The 13558-nt window shown below is 36.0% G+C and overlaps 1 protein-coding gene and 2 long non-coding RNA genes across 3 annotated transcripts; all 3 read right to left on the reverse strand.

The window, feature by feature from the left end:
- Positions 1–1885: 1885 nt before the first annotated feature.
- On the reverse strand, positions 1886–4656 carry LOC139188491 (uncharacterized). The gene is made up of 5 exons (XR_011571970.1): positions 4409–4656; positions 4166–4325; positions 3992–4060; positions 3244–3302; positions 1886–2138 (listed from the first exon to the last, which is right to left on the reverse strand). It is a non-coding gene; the product is annotated as an uncharacterized lncRNA (long non-coding RNA).
- Positions 4657–7149: 2493 nt separating this feature from the next.
- LOC114827677 (uncharacterized) lies at positions 7150–9414 on the reverse strand. Its single transcript, XR_003776799.2, has 2 exons — positions 8819–9414; positions 7150–7436 (listed from the first exon to the last, which is right to left on the reverse strand). It is a non-coding gene; the product is annotated as an uncharacterized lncRNA (long non-coding RNA).
- Positions 9415–12182: 2768 nt separating this feature from the next.
- LOC108171420 (ribulose bisphosphate carboxylase large chain) lies at positions 12183–13252 on the reverse strand. The gene is given in 3 exon segments (XM_070809012.1): positions 12183–12325; positions 12328–13074; positions 13174–13252. Coding segments are annotated over 3 exon segments (858 nt in total). The 3' UTR covers positions 12183–12293.
- Between the last annotated feature and the right edge of the window lie 306 nt (positions 13253–13558).

The raw sequence follows: 13558 nt of genomic DNA on the forward strand, positions 1-13558 counted from the left end.
CCAATTCCCTTAACTCATCATGAACCAATCTCCAATATAAATTTATACATGGCAACAAATCACTAGTGAACCTCATATCTCTGCCTGAAGGCAATCTAGGTATACTTTCAAGGAAGACATCAAGAAAAGTCTAACCCCTTTTTGACATTATTCACACTACTCCAAACAACATCATTTAGCACCACACGAGCTAATATTTTTGACAGCCTTTCGAAACAATCTCTTTGCTCTCACAGCATAAATAACGGCCTGACTCAATCCACTTTGCATACTTACAAAAGTAATCTCTGGTCATCCAGATCGATGGAAAGTACTGGTTTCCCTTAACATTCCGTCTTGTTACAATTATAACTAACCAATCTAATGGAAATAATTTAACCGACACAATACATACTCTATTACTACTAAGCATTCTGAATAAGTACAATACTAACATAAAATAATCTACCGGTTTGCTTGCTTAACGAATCCACGAATGAGTTATTAATATTACGGTCTGCAGCCCGCAATACTGATAAATCATCGTTGTCTCGATAAGTAGGCAACCACTCTCAAAGATATAACATTACTATTTTGTCACTCAATGCAAAATACATACACTCGTCTCAACTACATTTATTTACCACTCTCTAGGTAATATCATACATAATAAGAAATATATCAGCCGAAGTCAACTAGAATGACCAATACGGTTGATTCAACTCTTATCTCAATAATACGTCGGCCGGATCCACTCCGCGTGGTCGGCACGGCCGAGCCTATAACTCACCAATTTCTCATGTGTCAGTCAAATCCATCTCTCGTGGCCTGTATGGCTGAACATATAACTCATCAAATATCTCTGTACCCACAGTCAATCCGACCAAACTACTAAGTCCATAACTCTGCTGAATCGACACTATGATATCATGGAAAATTATTGAGTACAACTGATTCTAGGGACGATTCACAATTCTGTGTCCCCTCTGTTCACATAAACACATTCATTAATTTCACATTTCCCAAAGTGTTAATTTTGTACCTGCTGCACAAAGTACATTTCCTTTACTCGAGACACCTTGTCTCAAATATCTGGGATTACCAGTATATCCATCACTTTTACTCTGACCAGCGACATTAAAACCTCAGCTGGAAGAATTAACTCTAGCTTCACTTCTTTCGAAGCTCTGAATCTTTCTATCTCCTTGATATGACGAATCATTAACTTTATCGTCTTCTTTTAATTCCCATTCTTTTCTTATTCTTCTTTATTCTCGTTGCTCATGTTCTCAGAGTCCTCAAGGCTCAACAACATCTAGCATACTCCTGATAAGAACTACAATGGATAGTGGTCACCCAAAATACCACTTCCCTTTTTGCCACCCAGCTTAAAACAACATAACACCTCCACCAAATTAACAACAATATCTGGATGGAACGAGGCAAGTCTGAAAACTTTCTATAATATCCCTCGATCATCACCTTCCTTGTCTCATATTTGTAAACTCTTGTTTACTACCATCGATAAATGCCGGAGGGATAAACTTTTCCTTAAACAAGTCCTTAAACAATTTTAAATCGGCTGTTCCTCCGATGACAACAATTAATAATCCTGTTTCCACCAGGATACAAATTCATACCCAAAACCAGGTAATCGTCTCGACCCCCTGTCAGAAGGAAGATTCCTTTGACTTGCATAATCTGAAACATCTTTACCAAATGGTTAAACCGTTACTTCGCTCCCTCAGGTTCATCATTTCATAAGGTGATTCAAATTCAACTCATAACCCGTCTTAAAATGTCCATTTTGATAATATACTGAATCACCATAATAATAGTTTCCCCCTAAACCGCTAAATCAGGGAGACTAAGTTCCTCTAACTATGTGGCTTGCTACGAGGCGGTGTAGTTCTGACAGAATTCACTAGAACTTCTCAAAATGTCCAAGATTGCAACCATGCTCTGATACCAACTGACACACCCCGTCCCGAAGGAGGGCATGCTGGCCGTCACGTGAGAGTGACGTAACCATTTGCACAGTACGGAAGCTTTAAGATACAATTTAAATTGATACACCCGAAGGTGAGTCCTAATTTTGTCCAATCTGTCAGAACACCGTCGAATTCCTCGTAGTCACCACACCTTTGTGATTCCTGAACCTGGAGGGGCGCAAAACCAAAATTGAGTGGGTCAGTAAAACAATTCTTTTCCAAATCCAAACATTTCTCAAAACGTTGTAACCCCTCTCCGTAAAACCTGTATACTTTCCCAGAAATGTAAAATATAATTATACATATATATTCTCAATACTTCAATTCATTACTCCACATTTTTCAGTACAAATATGCCATGCCATATCGGAATTCATCAGTTAAGTATGAATGCATCAACAGTAATTATATCAGGTGCAAGAAGTAATCAACCGGAGGCCCTCTAATAGCCCTGTACGGTTGAACCTAGAGCTCAAAATCTATCACTCTCACTCTGCCGGAGTCACCTCTGTGACCTGTACGGCCTTCTGCACACAAGTTACGCTCTAGTGCTTCTCTCATCAATCATCTGTGCACATAATCTAAGGTCACCTACCAGTCGGAACCCCTCTAACGGTCTGTACGACTGGCATGTCGGAACCACCCCCGGTGGTCTGTACGACTAGCATCTACTTGGATCCAAGGCGAGCGTGCGATGCGGTGAATACTATAAGCACTAAACTATGGTGCAGGATTTGAGCTCAATATACATCATCATCATAACAGTAATTAAATATTCATCTGTGCGTCCACCGCACCATTTCATACATATGCACCATAAATCAATTCTTACCTGTGCGTCCACCGCACCAATTCATACATATGCACCATAAATCAATTCTTACATGTGCGTCCACCGCACCAATTCATACATATGCATCATAAATCAATTCTTACCTGTGCGTCCACCGCACCAATTCATACATATGCATCATAAATCAATTCTTACATGTGCGTCCACCGCACCAATTCATACATATGCATCATAAATCAATTCTTACCTGTGCGTCCACCGCACCAATTCATACATATGCATCATATATTAATTCATGCATGGCATTTCAACTCACATTTCTATATACTTTTCATATCAATTCTATGCATGGTATTTCACTTCCCGTTTTTCCACATAACTCATATGCATTTCATTTTAAACATATTTTCATTTCAATTCAATTTCTGGGAAACGTCAAGTATATATATATATATACGGAAAACAAAACTGCCCACTCACCTGGAGTTCGTCCAACAACTCCCTAGCACCACACATCAAGGCGTCATGACGATCGCCGCCTAGAATAGTAATCAAATCCAGGCTCAGAATTCATATCGATAGAATACATAACTTATATAAAATACGTCACTACGTAGATTGATCCGGAAGATCCACCCCTCAGATTTTAAATCCATAACTTCTAGAGGTCCACATTATACCTCTAGGACAACATCCTAAAATTTCATTACCATCCAACGGTCGGATCTCCGTCAATTTCCAAAACTAAGTGACGGTTAACATTTTATATTATGGACTTACAATTCCAATTCCGGAAGATCCGTAACTCGGATTCCCAATCCGTAAGTTCCAATAGTCCTTAAATATTACGTATTACAACGTATCAAAGTTTGGTGACGATCCAACGGTCGGATCATCAATTCACATTTTCACCAAAACTATAAAACGTTATTCGAACACCTAACCAACAATCCTCAATAACTTTCTCATACGGTGTTCAATTTAGGTATATGAATATACCACAGTGATCTACTCGACGTCACGGACGTCGACATATTTTTAAAATATTTTTATTTTTATTTTTTATTTTACTGTAGCACCATCTTCTTCCTTGGGTCGCCGGACTGGTTTTTCCGGCGGCCGTTTTCCGGGCAGTTTTTCAAATTGCCATAACTTTGTCATTTCTCAACGAAATCAAGTGATTCAAAAACGAAAGTTGTAGCCCTTGAAGAGACAAAGAGAATGGTACCTTTCCCAACACCTAGTTCGCCGTAGTTTGGCCGGAAACTGCCTCGAAAGCCTCGGAGGTCGCCGGAAACTGGGTATTTTTCAAATGAGTATAACTTCTTCAATACTCAACGAAATTGAGTGAAACAAAAAGGAAAGTTGTAGTACTTGACGAGACGAAGAGATTGATACCTACCTCGACTCCTAACTCGCCGGGGATTCGCCGGAAAATGCCTCGAAAGCTCCGGCCAAACTTTGAACTCGTCGATCTCCGTGTTCTTTCGTCCAAAAACTTCCAACGAAGCACTCCGAGCTTCCTTGGGACCTCACTAAGCTCGCTGTGATCTTGTTTTAGCCTAAAACGTAGTTATTTAAAAGATGATGAACAGTGCTCTTCCACGGGGAGTTTAGAATCTAGGTTTTCCGAAGTAAAACTTACCTGAAATTGGTGTCTACGTGATCGTGGAGTCTCCAGGAGTTCGATGGTGGTCTTAACTCCGTCGTTGGTGGAAGTTTAAGGTTGTTTTGTGGTTGGTTTGTTCGAACGGAGAAGAAGAGTGACAGAGAGAGAGAGATTCGTGAGGGAGGAGAGAGAGAGACAGTATGCAGAAAATAGGGAGAGGATTGAGGGATGTGGGGATCCCTCGTGGTCATTTTCCAATCCCCAACTCCAAACCACAAAATTTTAACCTAAAAATCTAAGTTCCATCCTTAATAAATTCCATTTTATTTTCAAAACTTAGGAACCTAGATAATTAACAATTTGAGCTTCACATACTTAGTATTTCTTAAGGGCAATTTCGTCCATTCACAGCCACGAATGTAATATTTTGGAACGGGCTGTGACATTGGGTTTATAAAGGATGAACTATTAAATCTTCAGGTATTTGAATAAATGATGTATCACTGTCATTTGAATGATTTGCATCATTAATTTTTCCATCACCTATTTGTAAAATCCAATTTGCAAAATCACTGATTTTCTTTTTTTCTTCAATGTTTAAATCATTTCTTGACAATCTCATGTTTTCTTTTAAATGAATTTTTTTTTAAATGGGACCACAAATAAAAACTATTTAGGGAAGCATTTATTATATCCTCTTTGGTTCCTCCAGGTAAAACATGTAGTATTTGTCGAAAATCACCATCTAGTAAAAGAGGTTTACCACCAAATGGAAGTTTCTTATCTGAATTTTGCAGATGTGATAAAATGTCGGAAAGTGATTTATCTAATGCTTCAAAACAATATTTATGATTCATAGGTGCCTCATCCCATATGATTAAATTAGTTTTTTCAATTAATGTAGCTAGATGTGTTTTTTTCTTTATTGGACAAATTGAAGAATCAATAATAATTAATGGAATTTTAAATCTTGAATGAGTTGTTTTACCACCTGGTAATAATAAGGATGCTATTCCTGATGAAGCTACAGCTAAAACAAATTTTCCTTCAGATCTAAGTTTACATATAATTGTATCCCACAAAAAAGTTTTTCCAGTTCCTTCATGATCATATAAAAAAAAAAAGACCGTATTTTTTTCTATCCACAGTATCTATCACAATATCATATACATATTTTTGACCTTCGTTAAGCTGTGATTTTAAAATTGCATGCTTTTTGGACAATTCTTCACAATCATAATTTAACTCTTCTCTTAAAAGTTTGTTTTTAATTTCTATCATTTTATTTTCATTAGGCATTGGTAAATTATATTTGTCCAAAGATGTGGAAACATTGTTAAAAAGTAATTCTAATTCAAATAAGACATAATTTTTTAGTTCTTCTTCTGGTATAGCCATATTAGGAATTCCAAATTTTTTTTGCAGTTTGTATAAAATATCATCATACATGTTTTTCCAATGAGCATAAAAAAGAATTTGAGGATTTGCAACATCACAAAATAAAACAATTGTAACAAATAGTTGTCTTAATTGAGGAGATGATGCAACATTTTCAGCAGTTGATAAAGCTTCTAACCATTCTTTATCATCGCCTAATAATCCTAAATATTTACATGCATCATGGTATGAAGAATGCACAACACCATTAACAGTTTTAATATCATTAAAATCTATTGCGCCTTTTTTCATGTTTAAAAGCATTCTTAAATAATATAATTCACCTGATGCAGGATGTACATATGCTATTCTACCAATTGATCCTTTACGCTTTCTTGGTTTCCAATTAATCCTTTACGCTTTCAGGGTTTTTCTTCTTCTGCATCTACTCTTATCCATTGTTTCTTTCTTTTCCCCTTCCCAAATTGGGTATGTTTAGGTCTTTTGAACATCAACAAAAGCAAAAATTATGCAAGCAAAAGGTAAACTAGTTAATCCACCAAACTACCCCATTACATATTGGGCCAGCAAATGGATATGGGCTTCTTGCAGGCCTATGTGTAGACTAACATTATCTATATTTCTCCATGTATCAAATATTCAAAATACCCTTTTTCAGAACCAAAATCTAATGAACCAAGTCTTGAATTTTATAAAAGTGAATAGTATCCTAAGATCTCGATTGGTGTTTAGGATTGATTTGGAACATAGAACCCTCAAAATTCAAAGATATTGAAAGTAGATGAGAATATTTCGACTCGAGGGGATTAGAACGGTATTAGGCATGAAGGAAACTTTTTACTTCGAATCATAACATATTCGGGAGGATTGGAATGAATTTCGTTTTGAGTAATTCATCTTCTATCTCCAACTGGCCACAATTTTTTCATTTCTTCATCAACATACCCTGAAAACATCAACTTCTACATTCCAATCCAATCCAATCCTTAGGCCTAAATTAAGAAACTACGTATTCTTATAGTTCTAATTGTAATACACATCTGTTCTCCAAAACATGTACTTTTAAAGAACTACGAACATAAATATCAACGAAATTCGCTTCAATTTCAAACGCAACTAAACTGAGTCAAATAAGATAAGCAAGATAACATGAGTAATTGAATACCCAAACCGAGAATTACCTAGGACCGAAGGAAATAAGGATAGCTGCTACTAAAACCAACAACAAATAGATATAACCAGGAGGGAAGAATGGATTGCCAATAAGGAACATGATCAGAAACACACCACAAACAAGAACATCAAAAAAGTTAGGGAAGTTCTAAAAAAACATGAACAATGAACTAAGTAGACATCTATCTGCAACCAGGCAATAAAGCTAGAGAGAACAACTCAATATAACAAGCAAATTATATTTCAGTCACCGGTTACACAGGCAGTACACATTCAGCTTCACTTAGAATCAAAGGGATTCCCATTCAACTACTTGATCAAGGGATCACAATTTCGAATTTTGAAATCTTCATTTCTTTAGTTATCTCATTGCACAACACCTATCACTAGCTACTATACTAAACAGTAACCATTTTAAGAAAATGGCATGGCAAGGACATTTACCCATCTAGTTGACAGTTTGTCTTCTGGGAGCACCATCCAACCAATCTAACTGCCAAATAGAATAACAGGGTGTTATGATGTTATCTTGTTGTGCTGGCAGACGGGATGTGATGGCCTAGAATACAACTTGAAACTCAAGAAAGATACACTATCAATACATAGAGACCTAAAAAACAAATCAAATGTGTCTATAATATTTTGCTGTATAGAACCATGGAACAATTCCAAAGCACAACCGTGCCATAAAGTCAAGCATTTAGCTAGCCTGTATCAGAGCAGCACAGAGCACAAACAATCTTGCTTTTTACCCCATACTCATGAGGTTATATCATCTAAAGAGGGACAATGTACAAAACCATTCCCTTCTCTCATATACCATACGGGACTCAAAGTCACTTCTATTAAATGTGATGTTCTATTGAACTGTTTGTAGACATAAGGCTACCAACCTAATATAGGAGCATAAAAAAATGCATTAATGCTCGCCTAACATAAGAGCAGCAAAAACCTTTTCAGCAAAACAAAAAACAACAAAAGGTCCACTGAATCAAACAAGGATACAATAGGGAAACCAAACTTCAAATTAACATGAAAGCTAGCTTTGGGCCACTAAATATAGCTTATAAGTGCAAGACAGTCTAATAACCTATTAAGGGAAGTAACATTAACCTCAAGCATGTAATCCAAAATGATGGAAATTCAAATCAAATGATGTTCTTGCACTCTAGGTATCTATCTTAATGTACCAACCTAGGTACTTTCTAATACTCTCATATCCACAAAACTGATTTAAAAGTATAACTTGCATCTCAAACAATCACCAAATTATATCAAAGTTCAGAGAAATGAAAAACTGAGACAAAATAAAGAAACTTGGTCAAACATTTGGATGGTAAGAGAAAGGGAAAGCGCTATATCAGAAAGATTCTCTTTCATGTGAAGCTTATGATGGCTACACAGCAAGTAAGAGAGTTATGAAAATTAGCACTTATTGACACAGCAGGTAACATGAAACATGAAAATGGTGCGACCGCATCCGTGCCTACTGTTAACACTGTTACACATATAAACTATACACACAATCACTTGTGAAGGAAGCCTGCATTCTTATCGTTAATGCAAGATAAGGCCATTCGTCAATCAAATTGAACACGTTCTAAATACAATGAACTGCACGTTATAAACATCTACGAAAACCAAAATAAAGGAAGCAAATTTGATTAGTAAAATGAGATTGTTAATCCAAGAGTGTAATGAATCTTATTCTAAATTCAACAATACTCACATTCTACAATTTAATTAAAACGAGCTGATGATTCCATTCAATTTCTCAGGCAATGCATATTACTTCTAAAGGTAAAATCCGAATGACAAAATTAGTGTTCAAAACTTCTGAGATTTCATAAAATTTAACTCTAAACCTCTCACTACCACATCAAGCTCTGGACTTGCGGCAAAGACTCTTCCTTAGCTTCTTTAACTTATGCTTGTTCATCTTCTTCTTCCTCTTCTTCTTCACACTGTCAGCCCAAATCGTCCTCACATCATCGGACTCCACCTCGACCGCCTCTAAAACACCCAACCGATCGAACCCAGCTGGAGAAATCGGATTTAAGCAGAAATTGGGGAAAATAGGGAAGGGATTGGGAGATTCAGCATTGTGGAAGCTTGCGGGACCTAATTGGGCAACCGGGTCTTCTGAGAATTCGGGTTTGGGAGCGCCCAGATGGCTATGGTGAGAAATAAGGGAGGCTGTGGGTTTGGGGAAGAGATGGGATTTGAGGGACGCCGCTGTTCTTAACGCCGGTGCGTTTTTAGCAAGTTTGTGGACAAAACTCGCCATCTGGGGCGGCAAGAGGAGGAGAAATTGATGAATCACAGGTTGCTCCGTCGCAGAGCAACGCACGGTTTGGAGGATTTGAAAAGATTGATTTGCTATGGCGTTTTTGGCTATGCCGAAAAGGGTTTCGTTTCGAAGAGGAGAATGGCGACCGCAGGGAACAAGAAAGAGCTGATGGTGAATTGAATTCAGGGGATATTGCAAAACATTTCTCACCATTCAATTCATAAAGTATATGTATATGTTTTAAGAAATATATATTAATTTAAGAAATATATACTTAATAGGGATAGGGAGTCTATAAGTATATGTATATGTTTTAAGAAATATATACTTAATAGGGATAGGGAGTCTATAAGTATATGTTTTAAGAAATATATATTAATTTAAGAAATATATATTAATTAATAAAATACAATAAATATATAAATAAATGGACCTATTCATCTTTCAACATGTTTCTAATTCATCTTTCTACATGAAATATATATATACGATAATCCACCCTTTTATTATTTGTATTAGTAGTCATTATCTTTTCTTGTCTAATAAATTTCATAATTTAATAAAATTTTAATGTATTTCCTAAAAACTCTCAAAGAATTTGTTATAATACGATCCAACAAAAAGGATTCTTAGTGGGGGATTTTTTTCGGGAGATATAGAAAGATGCAAGACCTTGTTAACTAATTCCACGGAAGAAAGCGAAAGAATTCACTCTTTTATTTTGAAAGAATTCACTCTTTTGTTTAATAGAGATTTCCTAGTTAGTATTAGTAACCAGGAATATCGATAAAAAAATGATCCGGATGGTTCTTTCTACAATTCAATCTTATGTTACCAAAGTCAAAATCTATTCTTCGGATTTTGACTTTGATTCCTATAAATTAAATAACTACTTGATCACCACACATAAAAAAATTTATTAAGTTTTATTTAATACTCTTATTAAATATTAAATTAAGACTCTAAGGCTCTAATCTAATTTTCATTCAAAGGAAAGAAAGCATGTAGCCGAAATAACTCACTCAGAACGCCCTTTAAAGGATTACGTGGTACAATTGGATCGAATAAGCCCTTATGGAATAAATATTCAGCCACTTGTGAATCCTCAGGTACTGTCTTATTCAATGTTTGTTCAATTACTCTTTTACCTGCAAATGCAATATAAGCATTGGGTTCGGCAATAATGATATCTCCCAACATACCAAAACTAGCCGTCACCTCGCCTGTGGTAGGGGATGTAAGGATTGCTACATAAAATAACTTTTTATTTAATTGATAATCATATAAAGCGGAAGATATTTTAGCCATTTGCATCAAGCTCAAGCTTCCTTCTTGCATGCGTGCTCCTCCGGAAGCACACACTAGAATAAGAGGTAAAAATTGATTGGTAGCATACTCGGCTAAACGTGTGATTTTTTCGCCCACCACAGATCCCATACTACCACCCATAAACTGAAAATCCATAACACCAATTGCTACGGGAATACCAGTTAGTTGACCTGTGCCTGTTTGAACAGCCTCAGTTAATCCTGTATTTTTTTTATAAGAATTAATACAATCTTTATAAGGTTCCTCCTCCGAATGAAATTCAATGGGATCTAGAGAGACCATGTCTTCGTTCATAGGATCCCAAGTACCGGGATCAATCGAAAGTTCAATTCTATCAAAACTACTCATTTTCAAATGACATCCACATTGTTCACAAATATTCATTTTTTATTTTAAAAATTTATTATAATTTAATCCATAACAATTTTCGCATTGAATCCACAAATGCCTGTATTTTTTGAGTTACATTTAAATTATTAGAACTTATACTAAAATCACTATCATCTGTGCTAGTTTTTATACTGGAACTCTCGCTTTTATTACTATTTACGCTTTCGCCACAAATGTAACTATAAATGTAGCTGTCACTGTAATTGTTACTGTTGCTTAAAATATAAATATCAATACAAATTTGAGAACCAAGATAACTGTCAATACAACTATTAATGTGATTATTCCAACTATAATGAGAATTAGTATCATACATGTAGCGATCGTGGCGAGTATTGTCACTTTGGGGTGCAATATTCATATAACTAGAAGTCTGATAACTATAAAAAGAACTTTTTAGTTCACTTAGAAAAGAACGGTTGTTGTCAATCTCAAAATTTTTATTTTCAATATCAAAATATATGGAATAATTGTCCCTATTACTATCCCTAACGAAAAAAGTGTCATCAGATATGAAATTCCGAATGTATCTGTCACCGACTAAATGATCAACATTACTGTAATTAGACTTGTCGCTAAAATTAAAAATGTCTTTATCCATATCATTTAAAATTGGATCTTCACTTACACTGGTATTTTCAAAAGGACCAAGACTGTCCATTGATTTACTTAGCCTACACATGTATTCTAACTCCCCTTTAAACAACATCGAATCGAACCACCATTTTTCCATAGAACTTTCTTGCCCCTCATTTACATGAAAATACAATAGATGAATAGTCATTCCATGAAAATCATTTGAATATTCCGATCAGAATAAGCATATAAATCCAATCACTAGGGTTAGTAACTAATAACGAGGGGATATTGAAAAAAAAAATAGTAGTTTCTCCTATGCTATGAATATAAAGGAATATAAAGAACCTTTTTCGTAAAATCTCGCCTACTAATATAATAAGTTTATATTTCAACACAGAATGAAAAGGACAATATACATGATGGGTAGAAGAAGTTGTGATACTTAGCTCGATCATGATCCAAAAACGCAGGATCCGGAGATAATAATATATAAAAAAAATAGTATAAGAATGCACCAATCCTAGGAATCCATAGGATTAATTGTGGATCCAACACAACAATAAAAAAAAGCGTTTAAGTTGTTTCGTCTTATATTTTTGTATTTAAGATCTTGTATATCTATATAAGTATGTATCTCTCAAAAATCTATACATCTATACAATAGGATCTTTTTATTGTATTCGGCTCAATCCTTTTAGTAAAAGATTGGGCCGAGTTTAATTTCAATTCAATTAAGAGAACTAACAGTAAGTAATTACTGGACTACAAAGTATCCATTGCTTCGAATTCGAATTGATCTCCTTCCATATTTCACAAGCAGCAGCTAGTTCAGGACTCCATTTACTAGCCTCACGAATAATTTCATTACCCTCACGAGCAAGATCACGTCCCTCATTACGAGCTTGTACACATGCTTCTAGAGCTACTCGATTAGCTACGGCACCAGGTGCATTTCCCCAAGGGTGTCCTAAAGTTTCGCCACCAAATTGTAGTACAGAATCATCTGCAAGGATCTTGGTCAGAGCAGGCATATGCCAAACGTGAATACCCCCTGAAGCCACAAGCAAAACACCTGGCAGAGAGACCCAATCTTGAGTGAAATAAATACCGCGACTTCGATCTTTTTCAACAAAATCATCACGTAATAAATCAACAAAGCCTAAAGTAATCTCTCTTTCCCCCTTAAGTTTACCTACTACGGTACCAACGTGTATATGATCTCCACCAGACATACGTAACGCTTTAGCTAGTACACGAAAGTGCATACCATGATTCTTCTGTCTATCGATAACTGCATGCATTGCACAGTGGATGTGAAGAAGTAGACCATTATCTCGGCAATAATGAGCCAAGCTAGTATTTGCAGTGAATCCCCCTGTTAAGTAATCATGCATTACGATTGGAACCCCCAATTCTCTGGCAAATACAGCTCTTTTGATCATCTCTTCACATGTACCTGCAGTAGCGTTTAAGTAATGCCCTTTGATTTCACTTGTTTCAGCCTGTGCTTTATAAATTGCTTCGGCACAATATCCCCTGAATTGAATGGTGATAAATGTTTTGCAATATCACCTGTTTCAGCCTGTGCTTTATGAATTGAATGGTGAGAAATGTATTGCAATATCCCCTGAATTCAATTCACCATCAGCTCTTTCTTGTTCCCTGCGGTCGCCATTCTCCTCTTCGAAACGAAACCCTTTCGGCATAGCCAAAAACGCCATAGCAAATCAATCTTTTCAAATCCTCCAAACCGTGCGTCGCTCTGCGACGGAGCAACCTGTGATTCATCAATTTCTCCTCCTCTTGCCGCCCCCAGATGGCGAGTTTTGTCCACAAACTTGCTAAAAACGCACCGGCTTTAAGAATAGCGGCGTCCCTCAAAATTTTTATGAAATCTCAGAAGTTTTGAACTCTAATTTTGTCATTCGGATTTTACTTTTAGAAGTATTATGCATTGCCTAAGAAATTGACAATCTCATTTTACTAATCAAATTTGCTTCCTTTATTTTGGTTTCCGTAGATGTTTA

Source organism: Malus domestica, chromosome 02, assembly GCF_042453785.1.
Source record: "Malus domestica chromosome 02, GDT2T_hap1".
In the NCBI taxonomy this organism is placed as follows: Eukaryota; Viridiplantae; Streptophyta; class Magnoliopsida; order Rosales; family Rosaceae; genus Malus; species Malus domestica.